General features: G+C 48.3%; 1 protein-coding gene across 1 annotated transcript in view; it reads left to right on the top strand.

Moving 5' to 3' along the window:
• PDIA5 (protein disulfide isomerase family A member 5) overlaps positions 1–20,370 on the top strand; it is an 89,203-nt gene that overhangs the window by 58,163 nt on the left and 10,670 nt on the right. Inside the window, 4 exon segments of the mRNA XM_023516294.1 lie at positions 3,731–3,987; positions 16,264–16,334; positions 16,854–17,014; positions 19,234–19,364. Coding sequence (XP_023372062.1) covers positions 3,731–3,987; positions 16,264–16,334; positions 16,854–17,014; positions 19,234–19,364 — 620 coding nt within the window.

The following is a 20,370-nucleotide window of genomic DNA, read 5'->3' as shown; positions in this document are numbered from 1 at the left end:
GTGAGGTGGACTGGGCAGGCAGGTAGACTGCATAAGCCATAGTCGGTTCTGGCCCAGACACCCATTTCTGCCGGGCAGTCTTGCACTAACCAGAAGCAGGCTGAATTTACCAGCACCTAGTTTTCTTGGTTCATACCACTTAAGAGTTGCATCTTCTCATCTATGGCATGTGCACCTCCCTCAGATTAGGATGGGTTTGTATGACCCGCCCAGTCCTAGAGAGCCTGGGACAGCTGCTCTCTCCTGACCACAGAGCACATGAAGTTGGACTCAGGATGGGCAGGAAATGGAAAGTTACCAGATCGGCCCCAGCAGTTTTCCATTACACATTTTCATTTTCTTAGTCCTGTTTGACTCATTTTGAGGTTGCCTGTTCATGTTTGAATGATTCTTATAAGTTATGAGTGATATCTCAGAACATTTGGTAATACTTCGTAAACTTACACAAAGTATCTAACATCCATTATCTGCCCAGATAAACCCAGAGGTGGATAAAAGAGAGAGCTACAAACACACTGTCTTAACGGCTGTTTGAAGTCAAGTTTGATTGCCTGAGCTCCAGAGTAGGGAATTAGAGGACATAGGACCCAGATTTCAACTCCCAGTTCATCTCTTTCCCTCTCTCCTGCTGTAGATAAAAATGTTCTTTCTTACACATAGCATTGAGATGAAGTTTCTTTCTCTGGAATTTCCCCTTGCTAGTGATGGTTCTTCTCTTTAGGGCCATAGAAAATCTTCATTCCTCTTCTCGATACGGTCTGGAACGCTTAAAGTTAGTGCTGTGTTCTCCACGTCCTCTTTCCACATTAAATACCTCCAGTTCTCATCAGGCTCCATATGTCCCTTAGCCAGAGATCAGTGAGACTTTGCCACCTGTGGGTCTGAGCAGCTTCCTCCAAGTCAGCATGAGTTGGAAGAATTAGCAGTATTGCCCTTCAGCCTATGACGGTGGGAGGGGGGCCTGTACTCACCCAGTAGCTGGAGAACATGGAAAGGCCAGGCGGGAGGCTCAGATCTCCCCATGTCTAGAATGCCATCCTTCAGCTTCACCTGATTTCAGTCTCAGCCTGAAATGGCCACAGTGAATCAAAGAAGTAAATGCCATAAAACATACTTATAATAATGGCTAGAAGACCTATAGTGCAGGACTTTTCTCATCAGGAATCCTCCCCACTCCCACAGAGAATGGAAATTGACTCTTGTTGGTTTCCCAGAGGGAGAAGGCTATTTGTGAGAAAAAGTGAGTGTTTTTCTCTCATTCAGTCATTTATTTAGCAAGCATTTTTTTTGCAGCGGTTCTCCACCTGTGGGTCGCAACCCCTTTTTAACAATGAAAATACATTGCAGCGTTAGGAAAGTTGAGAACCACTGATTTATTGGGTGTTTGCTGTGTGCTAGGTGCAAGAGGCAAAGAAATGAGAGAGAGCTTCAAGGAGCTCAGCATCTGGGGAGGCAGGCAGTAAAAAGCATAATTTAGTGTCTGGGGCTCAGACTCCTATTCAGTCCTCTTTCTGCACTATGTCCATCCTTGGTGCCCAGCCCTGCAGTCCTCTCCTGAAAGGAAACTTCTAGTTGTCTTCAGAGTGGGAGGGGGTGGCCCCCAGGATCTAAGGGTCCAACTGCTCCAGTGTTCAGCTAAAGCACCTGTTTGGAGCCCCAGACTGTGGCCTTGCCTCCCGGAGCGGTGCCTGGGACTTTGAGAGGCTTCGTCTTTGCACTTGAGCATGGTTCTTGAGCCCCTGCCCTGCTCTCCCTGCCCTGCACCTTGAGTTTTCTGCCTTCTGTTTTGCCAAGTCAGTTTTCTAGCTTCTAAAATTGTGCTGACCTCTTTTTCTCCCTTCTGCTTTGTCGTCATTGTTCTTTTTGCTCTTGTGGGTTCATACTTTAAAAAAAAAAAAAAATCCTCCAAATTGTTATTTTAGCAATTTTAGGATGTATTCTCCTCTGGGTTTAACTGGAAGTTTTTCAGGCTTTTTCATTAGCTTATACTCCTGCTAAGCCACAGCTTTTCCACTGTGTTTATGTTCTTGCTTGGTTTTTTAATTTTCATTTTTGAATCAATTACATTTCCATAATTTAAAAAGTTTTTTTAAGTGCTTAAAAAGTAGATGTTGAAAACTCTTGCTTCGCCATATACCCTTCTTCCTCTTCTTCCTCCCATTCCCAAAAGATCACAACATTGACTACTTTCTTATGTGTTCGTAAAGTGTTTCTTTGTGCAGATAAAGCACATGTGAGTAAGTATATTTTATTTCCCCCTTTTTAATGTAAAAGCTAATGGTCCCAGACTGTCCCGTTAGTCTCTAGCTGTGTGACTGTGTTGTTATTCTTCACAGCAGTCCACCCTCCCCCGTGTGGGTAGACCGAGCTCTAGCCTTCCCGCCACTGATGAACATTGGGTTTTTTCCAGTCTTCAGTATGACAAATAGTCTGCAGCAAAAACTTTTTAGTGCACATAATTTGTATATGTGCAGTCATGTTGTAAAGATAAATTCCCTGAAGTGGAGTGGGTGGTGTTTTGAGGGCTTAGTGGTTTGAGCCCGAGTATAGGAACCTGGATTTTGTGGTGTTTGTCTACGACCATCATCTGCCTGGTGACTCAGTCCCAAGCTGTTTGCCACCAGTCCCATCTGGTGTTGGGTATGTCTGGGTAGAAAGTGAGTTGCCCTCTCTCTACCACTTTCCATTTCTTGGGAACAGGGAGGCTGTGGCTGCCAGTGGGGCAAATCAAAAGTGCCAGAATGGGCACTTGGGGAAGGCCAAGATGACGTCAAAACCCAAGCTTCTGTGGGGACTGGGAGATTGGGGAGTGTGGGGTGGCTGATTCCATTGTGTTGGCCACATTGCTGTCTCTGATGAATTCTCCAGCCCTGGCTGCTGGAACTTTAATTTTCTTCTCCTTTAGGCTCTCAGAGGCAGGAAACAATGGTTGTCTTTTCACATTTGTCATCTTCAAGGGTTTCTTCAAAGAGGCAATTAAGGTGCTCTGGCAAAAGTACTTGTGGTAGGAAAGCACCAGGGAGTTTGTGTCTCTGCAGTATTGTCCTGAACTCGGGAGCAAGGGAGGGCACCTGCAAGCCTCCCCTTTTCTCAACAGCTGGTGACATAGATATCAGCTCCAGTCACACTGTGGAAAACAGACCCCGAGAGGTCAGGCAGTGGCCCAAGGTTTTGCAGCTGATGACTGACAGAGTTGATTTGGCCTCTGAGAGAACTGGATGAGTTGGTTTTTGGCCTCTGGGAAGGCTCAGTGACGGCTCAGTGACAAAGGGTGTGCTGTCCTAGTTAGGATAGTCTGGTCAGTAAATGCCTCTGCACCCCCACATAGTAGCTCCTTCTTGCCTGGGCCAGATCTGGTCCTCCTCAGACACCTGGCCTCTCCCTGGCCTCTGACCCCTCCCTGCTATTATCCCCATCCCTCCTTCACTGCCCTCTGGGCGGTTGTGAACACAACCTCGAGCTTTTCCAAAGGTCACTTTTCCTTGTTGCTATTTATTCTTGCCAGTCTGCTCAAAGTTTGAAGCAGCTTGAGAAAGCTAACAAGCCCCCAAATTCCTGGGAGCAAGTGAGATTTCTTGAGCTACCTAGAGAGCTATAGCTAAAAGATACTATTTGTAAGAGGATATTAGCTAAGTGCTTCTCTGGGGCTTTGTGGGGAAGGTAGACATGAGCAGGGCAGTGCCACTTACCCCACAACAGCTCCCCAGGAGCAATTTCTGACTTATTAAAGGCCATACCCTTGGAGTGGGCTGTATGGAGCCAGTGGGGGCTTTGTGTCGGGGGCTGGATCTTGGAAGGGCTGCTCGGGCCCGGGGCCTGCTCTGAGCTTTGCCTGTTTTTGGTCTTCCAGTCCACAGCCGCCACAGCCCCAGGTCCCTGAGACTCCCTGGGCAGATGAGGGCGGCTCCGTTTATCACCTGACCGATGAAGACTTTGACCAGTTTGTGAAGGAACACTCCTCTGTCCTCGTCATGTTCCACGCCCCATGTGAGTGGAACTTTACTCTTCCGCCTCCCCCTGCCCACTCTCAGAGTAGGACGTGTGCACTTACTTGTTAGGTGCCAGGAGCCCTGCTAAGCCAGGGGATGCAATGAGGACAGGTCAGGTCCCTGTTCTTATGGTGCACATGGCCCACCCAGTGTCACTATGGGGACAGTCCTCATCAGGCTCCATATGTCCCTTGGCCAGAGATCAGTGAGACTTTGCCACTGGTGGGTCTGAGCATGAGTTGGAAGTCACCTCCAAGTCAGCATGAGTTGGAAGAATTAGCAGTATTGCCCTTCATCATATGATGGTGGGGTGGGGGGCCTATACTCACCCAGTAGCTGGAGAGCATGGAAAGGCCAGGCGGGAGGCTCAGATCTCCCCATGTCTAGAATGCCATCCTTCAGCTTCACCTGATTTCAGTCTCAGCCTGAGATGACCACAGTGAATCAAAGAAGTAAATGCCATAAAACGTATTTATAATCATGGCTTAGAACACCTATAGTGCAGGACATTTCTCAGCCGGAATCCTCCCCACTCCCGTGGAGAATGGAAATTGACTCTTGTTGGTTTCCCAGAGGGAGAAGTCTATATGTGAGAAGAAGCAAGGGCCTCCTGAAAACTAGGGGACAACAGTCCCTGGGGCACAGAGCTAGTGGCTTTGGCCCTGGGAGGGACTCCAGCTACCTGATGGGCCATCCCAGCACAGCCTGGGGCAGCTGTACGTGTGTGGGATGCTCTTCTTTGTAGCCTCCTTCCAGTTCTTTGGCCCACTGATGGTAGGGAAGAGACTGTGGAGGAGATTAAAAAAGCAAGAAATAAGTGCTTCATGGATCAGTCCCATAATTGCAATGTTACAGTGCATCAGGACAGTCCATAGAGGGTTGTCCAACAGTTGTGTCACCCTATGGTGATGACAAAAGTGGCTTCCTGAAGGGTCACCTTTCGTTTTACCCACAGTGCCACAAAGCAAAAATGAATAGCCCCATTTTACAGATGAGGAGACTCGCACAGAGAACTGACACAGACTGTCCATGCTCTATGAATCTTGTGCTGCTTCAGACTTCAAGAGCCTCATGGTGCAGAAGGAGTGGGTCAAGGCCTGACCTCTGTTCTCCTGCCTATTTCCCCTTCCCCGATGACATCCGTGGCTTTGCTTAGTCTGGGGATTATTCCTTAGTGTACAATCACTTCAGATTTCCCTAACTCTTTCTTTCTTACAAGTGCTAACTCTTAAGCAGATCAAAAAGAAAAGTATTTCCTATGCCGTTCTTCTTCTACAAAAGAGACAAAAAAGCCCTAAAAACTAAGTCTCAAAGACTTTCCAGTCTTATGTGATGCTCTGATTTAGGACAATGACATATAGGGCCTTAGGAATGCATCACCCCCAGGTCTCCTAGGGCCTTGATGAGGGTGTCCCCCAAATTAGAGGTACCCAAGAAACTGCCTACTGTTAGTCTAGCTGGGCATCACTGCAATGGTCTCCCTAGCTGAAACATGCTCACCTGGCCAGTTGCTGATGGAAGCAAGTCTTGCAGGAAGTTGTTATATTGAATCTAGAGCTGAAGTAACCCTACTGGTTTCCCTGAAGGAAAACAGATAGTGGCTGGCTGTTTTTACTTCCCCTTGGGAAGCTCCAGTGTCTTCACCCCCATGTGTCTGTGCTTCCCATCTAATCAGGAGAGCCCACCAGTTCCCTGGTGACTCAAGGCTCTGTGTGTGTGGGTTTATTTCTGTTGGGCTGGTAGAGTGAGAGAGATTAGGGCAAAAGTGTGCAGTTAACTTCCTGGATGAGTTGCCTGTTAACGCTCCTGTCAGATGGCAGTGGCTCTGCATTAAATAATTTCCTCTTCACACACCTCTTCTTCCAGGAGCCTCATCTTTAGCCTGGGAAAGAACAGAATGCACGTGGTTTAAAGGGAATTTAGAGGTCAGGAGAGCTGAGCAGAGAGCTCCTAGCTGCCTGGCTTTGCACCTCAGGTCAGAGTGCTGCAGAAAGCCCCCGGTGATCTGGAAACTGCTCTTGTAGTGTTTGAGAGAAACCCGGAGAAAAGAAAGGATAATTGTCAGGATGCCAGGGACTAGCAGTTCTGTCCCAGGTTCCCAAGTGCAGAACAGGTGACTTCTGGAAATCACAGTATTACAGGTGTCAATCCCAGGCCAAACAAGGAGTAGTTTGGAAACACATTTTGGAGACATAGAAAAACAAGTTGGGTCTCTCAACGTAGTGTACCATAGAGTCTATTCAGGATTGCTGGATGTGCATGGTTTGTTTCTTAGAAGAGGATTACTTGCTTGATGAATTAGCATGTCTTTTGTTTTATCAAGACATTTGACAAAGTGAGTTGCTGTTTTCCTGACTGTGACGGGGAGAGACAGATGGATGAAGCCACACCGGGGGGGAAGCATCCTTCCCCTCAGTGCATTGTGACTGTGAATCTGGCCTGTGCCTGTCTAGAGGGCATGTACGTGTTTTTAATTAGCAACTTTGTTGCAGCTATTAAAAAAAAAAAAAAAGGCATACTTACACATTTGTGAGGGTTAGAGTTGGAAAAAGAATAGCCAATTAAAATATCAAACAATTGCCTAGAGATTTTAAAGCATCCCAGTAGACCGAAATAGTGGGGTCCAAATTGAAAGGCTGAATTTATTTTTATGAGTCTATTAATTATGAAAGTAATGCATGTGCATTTTGTAAAGGGAAGATGTTTTTAGAAGAAAGCCAAAACGATTCCCGATCCTGACTCCCAGGGAGAGCCGTGTTCTTTCCTTGCAGTGTTATTCCTGTGTGTGTGTTGTACCCGAGTGCTCAGTCGATGGCAGTTTCTTTCCTGGGCCTGTATTGAAAGGCCAAAAGATGACAAAGGGTCATTAGCTTCCCTCTTGACCTGCACGTGGCCCAGGTGGGTACTCCCTGCCACCTGTAGGTTCCAGAGGCAAGTCATTTGATTCTCTGCCTGAAACTCTCGTGGACCACCTGTGGAACCACACTCCTGGGCTCCTGGCAGGAAGCACACAGGTGCCTCCCCCAGTGGTGGTGCATTACCCACCAGCAGGAGGTGGACTGCCTGCAACCCTCCACAGACCCCTGCTCTTGCCCTCTCACCCAGCATTTTTGCTGCCCTCTTCCTACCTCAGCCTCTCACCACCTCATTGTCTTCCTCCCCTCTGTCTCCCAGTGGGAGTCATTAGGAGCCTAGCTACAGATTCTTTAGTGGCTTCCACATCTGGTGCCTGAGTCACCACTGAATGAATAAGCATAGGCCACCTGCCGTTCTAGGCCCTCTGCCTAGGTCAGCTCCAGCCTTTTCCCAGGCCTCTGAGACTTACCACCCTGTCTGCCCTAAGGCCTTGTCTCCCAGGAGCTGGGCTAGGCCTCCTGGGGAGGACACGCTGAGCAAAGGGTGCCGAGAGGGATATGCAGCGCCGTGCGTGGCAGAGCCTGGGCCTGCAGCCCAGAGCAGCAGCCCCTCCATTGCTTCGTGCTTCCCTTTGTCAGCAGGCTTTGTGCCCGTCCTCCCTCTGGCCCTTGATTTGGGGCCTCGTGTGCAGCACTGGGCCCAGTGTTCACATCCTGCAGAGGACAAAGACAGTGTCCACAAAGACCATGTCAGCAGGACACTGGCTGCTGCTGCCCCCCATTGCCTTTCCTCTGAGAAAATCAGGTTGTCTGTTGTCTTCTCTCATCTTGTTTGGCTTTTATCCCTCTCCATGAAATCAGGCCTGTGTTAGGCAGGGAAGGGACACAGAGCCATGTGCAGGGGATCCCACGGAGAGGTGTCCCTGAGGAAGCAGCGCACCCCTGTCCTTTTCTCCAGTCCTGCTGGGGGTTTGAGGATCCTTGCCCTATTACCCCCTTTCCTTGGCAGCAGGCCCAAGACAACATTTGCTCTGCCGCGGCTCCTCACCAGCAGGTGTGTGCTGGCAGCTCGGCACCCAGCCTTGCAGGAGCCGGGCTGTCGCTGGCAGCAGGTCCCTGTCAGACTCCAGATTTTCTGCCATCCTCTTTTTGTTTTTTTTTAAGCTTTTAACTTTATTTTTGTCTTACTCTCAAAATGATATATGAGCTTTGTAGAAAATCTAAAAGGTATGGAGAAAAATAAATGATCTTGGAAAAAAATTACCTAAAATCCCATTATCCAGAGGTACCCTCTGTTCGCTTTGTGGCATCATTCCTACTAGTCTTTCTTTTTTTTTTTAACTTTTTTTTTTTTTCAGAGACAGAGTCTCACTTTGTTGCTCTCAATAGAGTGCCATAGTGTCACAGCTCACAGCAGCCTCCAGCTCTTGGGCTTAGGTGATTCTCTTGCCTCGGCCTCCCAAGTAGCTGGGACTACAGGTGCCTGCCACAATGCCTGGCTATTTTTTTGTTGCAATTTGGCCGGGGCAGGGTTCAAACCCACCACCCTCGGTATATGGGGCCTGCACCCTACTCACTGAGCAACAGGTGCCGCCCTTAACTTTTATTTTTAAACTAACATAAAGTCTAATGGACCCTTTTTCCATCCCATGTATAGATTTGTGTGACTGTCATGCCCAAAATCACATTCATGCCATCACTTTTATTTTGTAATTGCATAAATAATTTAAGAATAACATTAACAGCATTCTTCCTATTAGCCATGCAACATTCTAGGCATAGATAAGAATATGGTGCAAAGAGTAAAAATCCCCTGCTCCCTATCCCTCCCTCCTCCCAGGGCTGATCACTGCTAAAGTTGGCGTATCCTCCTTTCTTCTCCCATGCTTCTCCTAAATAACAGGATTTTTTATTATTATTATTTTGCAGTTTGGGGCCGGGGCTGGGTTTGAACCTGCCACTTCCGGTATATGGGGCCGGCACCCTATTCCTCTGAGCCACAGGCACCACCCAGGATTTTTTATTTTTTATGTTTAAAAAAAAAATAGATAAGATCATTCCCTGCCCATTTTTCCTGTGATTTCTTTTTAATTTACCAATAGATCTTAAAAATGTTTTGATGTAAATGTATAACATCAGCAAATAAATCTATCTCCCTGTTTTTAACCAGAGTAGTTTTTTATAATTCAGATATGGTATACATTTTAAACCATTCTACTATTGATAGACATTTGTTCCCAGTTTCTCACTATTCAAATGATACAATGAACATTTGTAAATACATATAATTGGAGAAATGTCTAAATATTTACAATTAATTCCTAAAAGTGGAGTTGGTTGGCCGTGGGGATAAGTATGCTTGAGTAGTGATAGGTGTTGCCAAATTGCCCTCCAGAAAGGTTTAACCGTTCGAAGCAGTATATTGCAGAGCGTCTGTCCTTGCAGCCATGGATACTATCAGCCATTCATATTTCTGCTAAGCAGGGCAAAGAACAACCTTCTGCAGCTCTCTGACCTCCAGGGAGGCTGAGCATCCTTTCATGTGATAAGATCCTTTTCATGTTTCTTCCATGGACCACTTATTTATATGCTTTGCCCATTTTTCTGCTGAGTGGTTTGTCTTTTCCTTCTTGACCTGTAACTCTGGACTTTAAGTGTTCTCTGTCTTGGTCTGTTGCTTGCTTTAACTGTGTTTATGGTGCCTTTCACTGTCCACAGCTTTACATTTTTTTGTTGCCAGATAATCACTATTGTATTTACTGAGCACCTACTTCAATCAGGCATTGTTCTAAGCACCGTCCATATATAATCTTCCCAACAAATCCTGTGAATTTGATATCATTACTCCCATTTTATAGGTAAGAAAAGGGAGGCACCGAAAGGCCAAGAAAATCGTCAAAGTTCACGTAGCCAAAAAAGTCGATCCAGGGTCAAAACTCAGGCAGTCTTAGAGGCCACGGCCTAAACACTGAGCCATTCTCTAAGTCTGCCTTCTCCTATCCTGACAGCTGAGATTCCTGAGTTGCTTAGGAAATCCACCCCTAGAATATAAAAAATATTATATATATGCCCTTATAATTTGTTGTAACATTTTATTTTTTCATTACTTTCTTTACTGTATCTAGATTTTTTCACTTGTTGTACGAGGTGGGAAGAGGGATTTAATTTTATTTAAGTCTTTTCTTCCTGCACATCTTTTTTTCTTTGTATTTTCCCCTTAACATTATCTTATAAATATTTTCATATGTTATTACAAATGCTTTTTGTACATGCTTTTTGTGGTCACATAATATTCCATTGTATAATGGCACCATAAATTACCTAACCACCATCACAACGTTGAAGGTCTAAGTTGTTTACCGTATTTCCCTTTATAAATCATGCTGCAGGGAACATTTTCATGCATAAATATTTGTCCACATGTCAGATTATTTCCTTTGGATAGAAGCCTGGAAGTACAAATTTAAAAGCTTGTTATTCATATTTTGCACTAACATAAAGGAGAAAAACAAACTCTCTTGGTGCAAGAAGGGGGGCTGTGTGATGAATAGAGAATCCATCAGTGAGTGAGTCTGCCCCAAGGTGCCTGTGACCGTCAGCCGGTTCACTTTAGTGCGTGTACAGTTGGAAACCTTGAAAGAGCCCTGAGTCTCTGGGGGGCCTTTCACAGGGTGAAAATGTCAGTGTCTTTGCTAGCATTCCTGACTACTAGGGAGTTTTACAGATTAATCTGCTTTCCTGGAATATTCTATTTCCGGCATCTAGGAAAGCCCCGTAGCCAGTTTGTAATAAAATCGTAAGTATAATTGAATTTAATGAAATCCAAAGGAATCTGAGGGCTTGGGGTTGACAGGAGGCCAACATACCCACAGCCAGAAAAGAGCGTGGCTGAGGAGTTGATATGCAGACCTCTATGCCAGATCAGGAAAGTAAGAGTAAGTGCACTTACACAGACAATAAAAACCCAACAAAGAAGTTTGGCAATAAAACTTAATGGCCTATCAAATCACAATCAGGACACTAAACGCAGCGGGCCAGAGTTCTGCCCCACATATCACCCTCCCCTTCTGGTATCCCATTGCCCACACAGCCAGGGACATTCTGAAGGCCAGGCCCAGGAGGCTGGAGCTGGGTCATGGTCAGCTCTGTCCATCAGCCACGGCTCCCCAGGACAGGCAGGTGTCAGGGAGGGAGGCATTTGCTCAACTAGACCTTTCTCCTCTTCTGGGCCTGGCCTGGCTTCTCATCGTAAACTCTGTTTGCAGAACTTTATTGCTTGGCCTCAGTGTCTTGTTCAGAGAGATAGACGGAATTGATGCTAGAATTGAAAACCTTAACGATATGAAGAGAACTCTATGTATGAGAAACTTCAGAACAACATCTTTATATGCCGAAGATTTCTGCAGACATTTTCCAGACCTAGGAAGGTACAAGGGAAGCAGATACGTGGTAATGGGAAGGGGGCGGGGATGTGCACAGTAACCACTGGGCATTAATTAGAGGTGTTTAGTCAAATTAACAGGTGCAAGCTGTGTCCCTTGGCCTTGAAGAATTCAGTCTTGTTAAACCTTCTGTGTACACATGTAAACCTAAACAATCTAGTCCTGAGGTTAATTCATTCAGGAAGTATGTGGAGCACAGTCTCAATACCAGGGCTATTGTGATAAATGGAACAGAGCCTCATCCCAGTGGAGGGATGGGCAGGGAACAAGTAAGCAGATTACTCCAGCTCTTTTAAGTACATATAAGAAATGAAACAGGATATTAGAAGAGATTGTGATGGGGGACATACCTTTGGGTTTGTTGGTCAGGGTGAGTCTGTAAGGAAGTAGAATTTGAGGGAAAACTTGAGGGATGCAAAAGGGTGAGTCATGCATGGACATGAGGGCTGAGAGCGTGTTCAAGGGCCCTGGGGTAGAAAGGCTCTTAGTGTGATAGCAGAAGAGAAAGAAGGGCAGAGGCTGCAGGGTAGAGGACAGAAGGGAAGTAACCCGAGCTAAGTTTGGAGGGTAGGCCAGGAGTCAGATTGTGTGGGGTTTGTGACCAGGATAAGGAGTCAGGCCCTCTCTGCCCTGGCCTCCTAGCCTAAGGGAATTTGATGGGAAGCTGTTGGAAAGTTGTGAGCAAGTGGGTTTGATGCTACTCGTGTTTGGAAAAGAAACTCTGGCTGCTCTTAAATATCAGGAGACCAGACAACACAAAATTAAATGCCACAGAAATATCTGAATAAGAAGCATTTTGTGATTAGAAGAGAAATGGGTCATTCCATGGGAGTGAACTGTGAATACTCCAAGGAGGAACCAGGACCCCAGTGGGATCCTGAGAGTTTGTCGAGGTGGGCACTCCACATGGAGAGGCCTTACCCATCAGCGTAGGGGCTGTGATGAGGAGAGGGACAGGTGGTGGTGGCCCTGCTAGATTTATCACTTCATCTTCCAGAACCACGATTTCTGGCTCTGCAAAACAGACCTGCCAAGTTCTGTTGCATGTTCAGTGGGGCTGCTGAGACAGAGTATGTGGAAGCCCAGCTCAGATTAACAGCACTTGCCTCATGCGGGGGAGTTCTGGGAGCCAAGCCCAGAAGTCCAGAGATAGCCACGGAACCTGGAGGCCTCCTGGCATATACCCCAGCTAACATCCCATATCCATGTAGACATCCCAAGCCAGTCACAGCCCCTATTCCCAGTGAGCTAATTCTCATTCTAGGTACCTGTCACCAGTCTGATAGAAGCTGGCAGGTGGTACAGAACCCACATGCTATCCCACTAGGGCAGTAGCATCAAAGTGCTAGAACCTGATAAAGGTGTGAAGGTAGAATATGAAGGTAGGTGGACCTCCCCACTAGCGCACAGGGAACACTCTTGTCTTCAGAGGTTCTGCCACATTGACTGGACATTTCTTCGAATAGCAATGGCTGGCTTTTCGTTTTTCCTCTCCCAGCTCCTACTCCAGTTCCACTGTCCACCTTGACCCTGGGTCCTGCCAGCAGCAGGCCTGGCACCATCTGTGTCATGCTTAGGGGAGAAGGTGGTCAGGGAGCAGCTCCTTCCTGCCTCTCTGCCTGGGTAGGAGCCTTAAGCCCAGGCATCCTCCACTGCGTGTGGCTCACCTGAGTCAGCCACCTCGGGACAGTGGGCCTTAGAGGACTTTGCAGGGACTACTCACTTCCTTCTCTCCACAGCAGGCTGAATTCTTGGGTAACAGGCAAGGAAGGCTCTGAGCTGCCTGTTCTGTAAGTCTCTTCACACAGGATGAGACTCTGCTCTCTGCCCCAGTCAGGGGGCTACCTGAGAACGGGAGGAGGGGGTGGCAGCCTGGGGGAGCCCTCAGGGGAGGGTGGTCCCTTTAAAGAGTTGCAGAACTTTTTCACTCTGGCCATTGCCCCAAAGGATGATTTACCCCTCTCTTTTAAGTCTGTAAAACCTTCTGCAGACTATTCCCTTTCCTCCTGCACATGGATTGGCATGGAAGGACATCTGAGCCCAGACACCTGTGGGTCATCCTTCCCTGTCCCCATCTCCCATGGGAATCAGGCTCTCTCTGCTCTGGCCTCTTAGCCTAAAGTCATACACAGAATTGGGGTACAGAGAGACTGATGTGGATGAAGGGGAGGAGAAGATTTTATGAAAGTCTCAAGTGTCAATGACCCAAGAGGTCTAGACTCCTGCCTGGCTCTCCCCAGCCCCCATCGAGTGCTCCGTCCTCATGTTGCTGAGGTGGCAGCTGCTGCCTAGAAGGAGAGGCCTGCTTGGTGTCCCAGCTGGGTTTCAGGCTGCGTGTTTCCCTTGGGGCAGGCTCAGTGATGTGGGAGTCACGCTGCATGCTCTGTGCTTTAGGTATGTTCTGTTAAGTGGGCCTTTTCCATCGCTCCTGGAGACCTGCGTGTAATCTGTATGTAAAAGTGTTTCTGTGGGGAAAACAAACAGCAAACTTACCAAAACAACACTTTTGTAACCTGTGTATAGAAAGTGACAGATGATGCTGAATGTTCATTTCTACAAAGTAAGTATGACCTTGACACCTCTCAGGGGCAGAGGTCCAGAGTCGGCTCTTGTCAGGCTCCGAGCTCCCAGAGTTGTCTATAACCCTGTGTAGAGGGTTTACGCTGGGATTGTGGCCTCAGACACGTCTGGCCCAGGGACTGTTGAGAATCTCTACTCTGGAGAGCCAGGCTGGGCTCACTGCCCTTCCCACTCAGGGGCAGCAGAATTCCACATTGCTGAGTGGGACCCAGGGATGTCCTTGCTCTTCTGAGGCTGTCCTCACCCCCCTGACTGGACCCTCTGTCTGTCATCTCTAACTTGCCCCATACATCCTTTCATCTGCCTCTTCTGGGGATCCTCTCAGACCCCTGGTCACCCTGCTTGTTGTCCACTAATTATTTAAGTAGCTCCATTCTATTCATTGCTGACCAATAAATATTTCTCAAATATCTGTTAAATGGTTGTCCTTTTGCTTCATGCAGAGGTATCAAGTAAAAAATCTCCAGGCCCCACCTTTAACAGTTTAGCGGCCATGTGAGTTGTGTTTAACTAACACTAGTTTTGAGCCTGGGGCCTTCTGAAGCATATATAACTCACATATTTCTTGACCTAATAAAATACCACAGCCCCAAGGAAGAATTTTTTTCCTAGTGTGGCAGTCAGTGTGTTAAGGAGTCTCAGTCTGGAATGTGGCGCCCAGTAAGATGAGTGCTCAGTGCGTGTCCGGCATGTCTGAGGGTCCAGGGAAGGAACTGCCAGCTCCTGGTGAGTGGAGGCAGAAGAGTGCCCTTTCTCTTGTTTGTCTCTTGAAGGCCTCATATGTGTACCATATCCCCTGTGGACCCAGGACCATCAGGCTGGACAGTCCCTTCTGTCCCCATTCTTCTGCATCACAGCCCAGCAGAAGTAGGGAGCCCCCTATGTAGTGGCAGGAGTACCTCCCACCAGTGGAGATTATGGAGCCTCTGAATTGCAGGTCGGAGGTGTCCCTCTTGCTAAGGCTCATTTGGGAAGGAGCAACATGTTGGTGCAGCTGAGAACTACACTCCCTGAGCTGGGGTTCATCAGGGTCGGTGTCCCTGACTGGATCATGTCTCCAGTGCTATGTCCAGAAGAAGGGCTTGGCAGCACTGCCTGGGAGCTCAATGATCAATTAGACTTTCTGTTATCTGTAAGTGGTGAGTGGCTGCTCTGGGACCCCTTGACCTTGGGAAAGACGAGGTGAAGATGGACCGAGGCCTCCAGGCAGAGGCAGGAGTGGAGAGATTAAGAAAGACATATGTTCATGTCTCGGTGCCATCTGGAGTTGAGCTCTGTAGGGAACAACCTGGAAGGAGACAGGAGCTTTCATCTGGCCAAGGGCTCAGATGGAAGCAAGAAGCTGATTCTGTGGCTCTGAGGGCTTCTGGGAGAGCATGGGAGGTCTCTTGGAACTTCTCTGATAATGCTGGTGTGTCACTTTCTGTCTTCCTTTTGTCTTGTCTTTCTTTTTCTTAACAATCTTGCTCCCACACAGTAGCACTCCCCCAGAAGGTTGAGTCACATCCTGTCACCCCCTGAGCCTGGTATATGCATAGTCCCCACACAGCCAGGTGCTTACCTTTCGAGCAGCCTCTAGCCTGACCCAATAGGGACCTCTTGCCTCCCAGCCCTTCCAACATTTGAAGCTAGAAAGTATTCTTTCTAATAAATAAATATTATTTATAAATGCTGATGTCCATCATCTACACAGAGTGCTTATTTTCCTTCTAATGTGTCAAATTTTATTATTCATGACATCTTACTGCACTTACTCATATTGTTATAAAGGAAAAGACAAAGTGGTCTTTATCTCAAGAAAATGCCATTCATTTGGAAAGAAGTCAAACCCTGTTGTATCATGTGGGGACAATTGGAACTTAATTTCTCTCCATACTTTTGCTTCTGTGAATTTTTATTTTTAGCTCAAGGCCCCAGACTCCCTTCTTTCCAGAGAAGACAACAGGGAAGCACGTGTTGCTGGGCTGGGGCCTCCGTCCACTTGGCTCAGCCCTGTGGCCCCTGGCTGTGTATATAACCCTGGGCAGTCATCCACTCTCTTGGTGCCTTAGTTTTCGCATCTGTACAATGGAGATAATGTCAGTTCCTACCTTTAGGGGCTGTCATGAAGATAAAAGCTCTGATCAGTACCTGGCACACCAGTGTTGTTTGTAGTAATTCCACTTTGTCCCTTGAGTATTTTCCCCCAACACCACCCTACTTCAGGTGGACTAGGGAAAGATTTCTTTCCTTGAGCTAGCACATAGGCGCATAGTCTTCTTTCCTCCCAGGTACCTTGGTGTCTGGGAATGGGGCTGAGCTCGCTTACAGAGTTTGGTGCAAGAGAACACCCCTGGGGCTGGGGCTGGGGCTGGGGCTGCAGCCATGGGAATGGTTTTTCTTGCTCTCTCCCCACAGGGTGTGGACACTGTAAGAAAATGAAGCCGGAGTTTGAGAAGGCAGCAGAAGTCCTCCATGGCGAAGCAGACGTAAGTTTCCTTTCCTGACACCTCGCCATTCTCTTCTAAATAATCACTGCATGTGGCATCATCACAACAACTTTCTCTGCAAGCCCTGCGGCAGCTCTCCCGGCCCCTGGAGGCCTGCAGTGCCTCTGTGTCCCCGAGTAGGCATATCTTGGTCAGACAGTGCGTGGGGGGTGGGGGATGCAAAGGATCAAGGGGGTAGAAGGACTTTGGGGCCATGTTCACGTGCCTTTCCAGGTGATCTCTGCCTACTCCCCCTTCTGGGTCCCTGGCTGTTAGCCGTGTCTGCCCAATATAGCCAATGGGGCAGATTCAAAGGCCTTGTCTCAGCCCCCAAATGAAAAATAATGGTCATGCCAATGTTCAGTTGTTCCCTGGGACTAGGAGTCCATGTGGCCAGCTACCCGCAATCAAACTCTAGCGGGTCTGGGATGGGTTTGGGGAGCCAGCACCTGGGCCCCTCTGCTCCGTCAGCACTACGTCTGAAGCTGTAATGCATGGTTGGCCTTTCCCCCATCCCAGAGCTCTGGTGTCCTTGCAGCTGTCGATGCCACTGTCAACAAGGTCCTGGCAGAAAGATTCCACATCTCAGAGTTTCCTACATTGAAGTATTTTAAGAATGGAGAGAAATATGCAGTCCCTGTGCTCAGAACAAAGAAGAAGTTTATTGAGTGGATGCAAAAGTAAGTTTTATGATCTTGATAGTACGTCTTAGCTGCTGGCTGTCGGCTACTGGAGATGACTTGGAAAGAAGAAGCAAACTTCATGGTTCTCTGCTGGACTCAGGACCCCCAGCAGCCAAGATTTGTCTTCCTGCAGCCGTTTCTCATGTGCTGGTCCCATGTTCTGATGCAGCACGTCACTGGCAGCCCCTCTGGCTGCAGCTCCATTGGCTCCATTGAGCTGTGGGTTCCCCTTTCTCCCTCTCAGTCTCCTTGACCCCAGGTCCATTGCCTGCATTTTACTCTAATCTCTTAGACAAATGAATGGAACACAAAGTTCTTCATGCCCAGAACTGGACTCATTGTGTCCCAAGTTTGCTGGTGGCTGGGCCTCCTACAAGGTCCACAGGGCAGGCCAAGGTGACTTGGGGTTGAGGATAAAGATTTTGAAGCACCCCTCAGCCTATGTCTCAGTTTGCTGGGGTCACTAAACAGAGTAGCATAGACCTAGTGGCTTTACAACAGAAGTTTATTTCTTCATAATTCTGGAGGCTGCAGGTCCAGGATCAAGATGTTAAGTTTTGATCTTGAAACTAGACCTTGTCCAAGATCAAGGTCTAGTTTCTTCTGAGGCTTCTCTCCTTGGCCATGGTCTTCACTCTGTGTGTTTGTGACCTAATCTCCTTTTCCTATAAGGTCACCAGGTCCTGTTCCAATAGATCGTCATAACTTAATTATCCCTTAAAAGGCTCTATCTCCAAGTATCTATCTCCTGATGTACTGGGCATTAGGACTTCAGTGTATGAATTTGAGGAGGACACAGTTCAACTCATACAGTCTGTATGCCATTGTTGGGATGTTGGTCCTCAAACTTGGATTGATGTGGGCATCAGCTGGTTTGAGGTGCTTATTCAAAACATAGATTCTGGGGCTCCTGTCCCTGAAGCTTTGCTTCAGGAGGTGTGGATGGGCTCCTCAGCCATGATGTTCTGAGAAACACCAGCTTATGGAGTGGAAGCAAAGTTACCAGTATAGTCCCAAGAGGCCTCTGGCTGGGCATGAGTGGGCTGATGAGGTCCTGGCCTGGTTCCTCGTCTCTAAATGAGATGTGCCTCCGGCTTTGTCCTGCTTATCCACTGAAGGAGGATTCTAAGAGTTGCCAGGCCATTGTTTCTGGGACCAGGGGAAAGTGGTGATTTTCCTCCAAAAGAGACAAAAGTATGCACTCCTTAAGGGTTTCTTGTATCTAAAGCAGGTGGCTGATGGACACCTGCTTCTCTAGCCTTGCTGTGGTGCCAAGGCTGGTTCTGTGGGAGGGACCAAGTGGGGTGGGGTCAGGCAGGGTCCCCATGGTACTTGGACATGTGCCCGGAGCCAAGGGGATTGGGAGCATTGATCATTGCTATTCAGTGCTCTGGAGTCCTAGACAGAGGGTCTCTGTCCTTCCTGTGCTTAGCCCTGCTATGGAAGGCTTGGGAATCACTGGGTTAAGAGTGGGGGCTTTGCAGTCAGAGACCTGCGCTCCAGTCTGGTGACCCTGAGCCACCTACTTGGCCCCTCTAAGCCCAGTTTCCCATCTGTAAAATAGAGATAATACTTTCCCCATAGACCTGTCTAGAGTATTAAATTAGACTGTTGTGAAAAGTGCTTAGCACAGTACATGATATGAAAATACTCAAACAAAGGAAGCTGTTTGTATGACTGATTCTAGCCAATTGGGGCTTTAACTGACGGTATCAATGCCTAAGGGATGATGCCACCCTCAAGCCTTTGCAGAATGTTTTCCTACCTCTTTCCCCATTTCATCCTCAAAGTCTTCCTAAGGCCTGAGTTTTCATTCTTATTTCATTGATGTTAAATGCTCTTTCCAGAGACAAATAGTAGTTTTTTCGGGCTCTCAGAAGGGATCCTTCATGTGGAGTATGAACAGCAAATAGCTCTGGGGTGGAAAACTGAGGCTTGTAGAAGCGAGCAGACAGTGTCAGGCAACGCGGAGGGTGTCTCTAGGCGTGTGCACAGGTGGCTGCGCTGTGGGTAAATGAGACGTGCTTGCCAGCAGCCCAGTCCAGGGAGGCCGCATTCAGGGAAAGAAAGCACAGAGCAGAAAGGTCAGGTGGCTGGTATTAACCCTGGAGCCAGGGGACCAGGAGGAAGACAGGACGGCTGGGCGGGGTGGGTCTCTGTTACCAGCACAGAGGAGCCAGTAACCGCAACAGAGAGGTGAGGAAAACTTCTTGCAGCCCTCAGGCCCCCCCACCTCCAGAGCCCACGTGGGAAGAGCAGCAGACAAGCGTGCTGCATCTGCTGGGGGCCAGCTTCCGGGAGACCCTGAAGAAGAAGAAGCACACCTTGGTCATGTTCTATGCGCCCTGTAAGTAGCTCGGGTGCTCACTGAGGTCTGAGGGAAGGGAGGGCCTGGCCCGACCGTACCACCCAGGGACCAGGGCAGCTGAGAATCAATTCTGGGGTCATCTCTATTAGGAGCCAGGCTCCCCAATTTCATTCCAAGTTGAGGGGTCCTTAAAAGTCCGGGGCCTCCCTGTGTCGGCCCTGAAGGGTCTCCATCATTCTGGGGAAATCTCATGTCAGTCTACAAGCCCCCTGCCTGTCTCCCCTGTCCCTGAGCTCCTCAGGCTGCCTGCCCTTTACCTGGCCACGTCCTTCCCACCCCTCAGCTGCCGCCGCCTCTGCTGAAGCCCATGAAGGAACCCTGTGTCTGACCCTCCCAGATGGCCTGAAGCTTTGGTGTAGGCACAGGCATACTCACTCCTGAACTCCATGTAATTCTCTTTTTCATCAAAGCTTAAGTTGAGGAAGTAACACGTCCGCTGACATTGGTGTTTGTGACCTCAGGTTTCATGTATTCCCATTTTGAAGTTGTTAACTGATACTTAAAAGGAAAGGTTCTTAGACTTCCCCACTCTCCTGCTGCCCTTCTCTCTCTCCCCCAGGTTACGGCTCAGCTTAATGGAGTGGGGATAATAAAGCCGCAGTCTACAGAGAGGCTCCATCTAGTCATAAACCCACTGGGTTGTAGCCAGCCCTCCTGTTGGAGCCCCTTCCCCCACCTCTCAAGCATCAGTAATCTGTGACGTGTTATGTCTGGGCTCTCGGTGTCTGGGAGGGGCCACCCACAGCTTCAGCCCCCTCCCTTTCTGCCTGGCACCCTCGGAGCAGAACTTGTGCTTCCTCAGTTCTTTGGGGAGCTTCTCGCTGTCTTCAGCTGCCGGGGTGTGTGCCTAGAAGCCTGGGTGGGTTTTGAGATATCTTCTGTCTGGGCAGAATAGTGCAGGGTGGGCTGAGCCTTGCCCAAACTGAGTGGCAACTTAGTGACAGGCCTTTCTGCAGCCTGGGTGGCACATGCAAGTGTGCTCATG

Source organism: Otolemur garnettii, unplaced genomic scaffold, assembly GCF_000181295.1.
Source record: "Otolemur garnettii isolate 467f Iridium unplaced genomic scaffold, OtoGar3 scaffold00089, whole genome shotgun sequence".
Lineage (NCBI taxonomy): Eukaryota > Metazoa > Chordata > Mammalia > Primates > Galagidae > Otolemur > Otolemur garnettii.
This window is presented reverse-complemented; position numbering and strand designations above follow the sequence as displayed.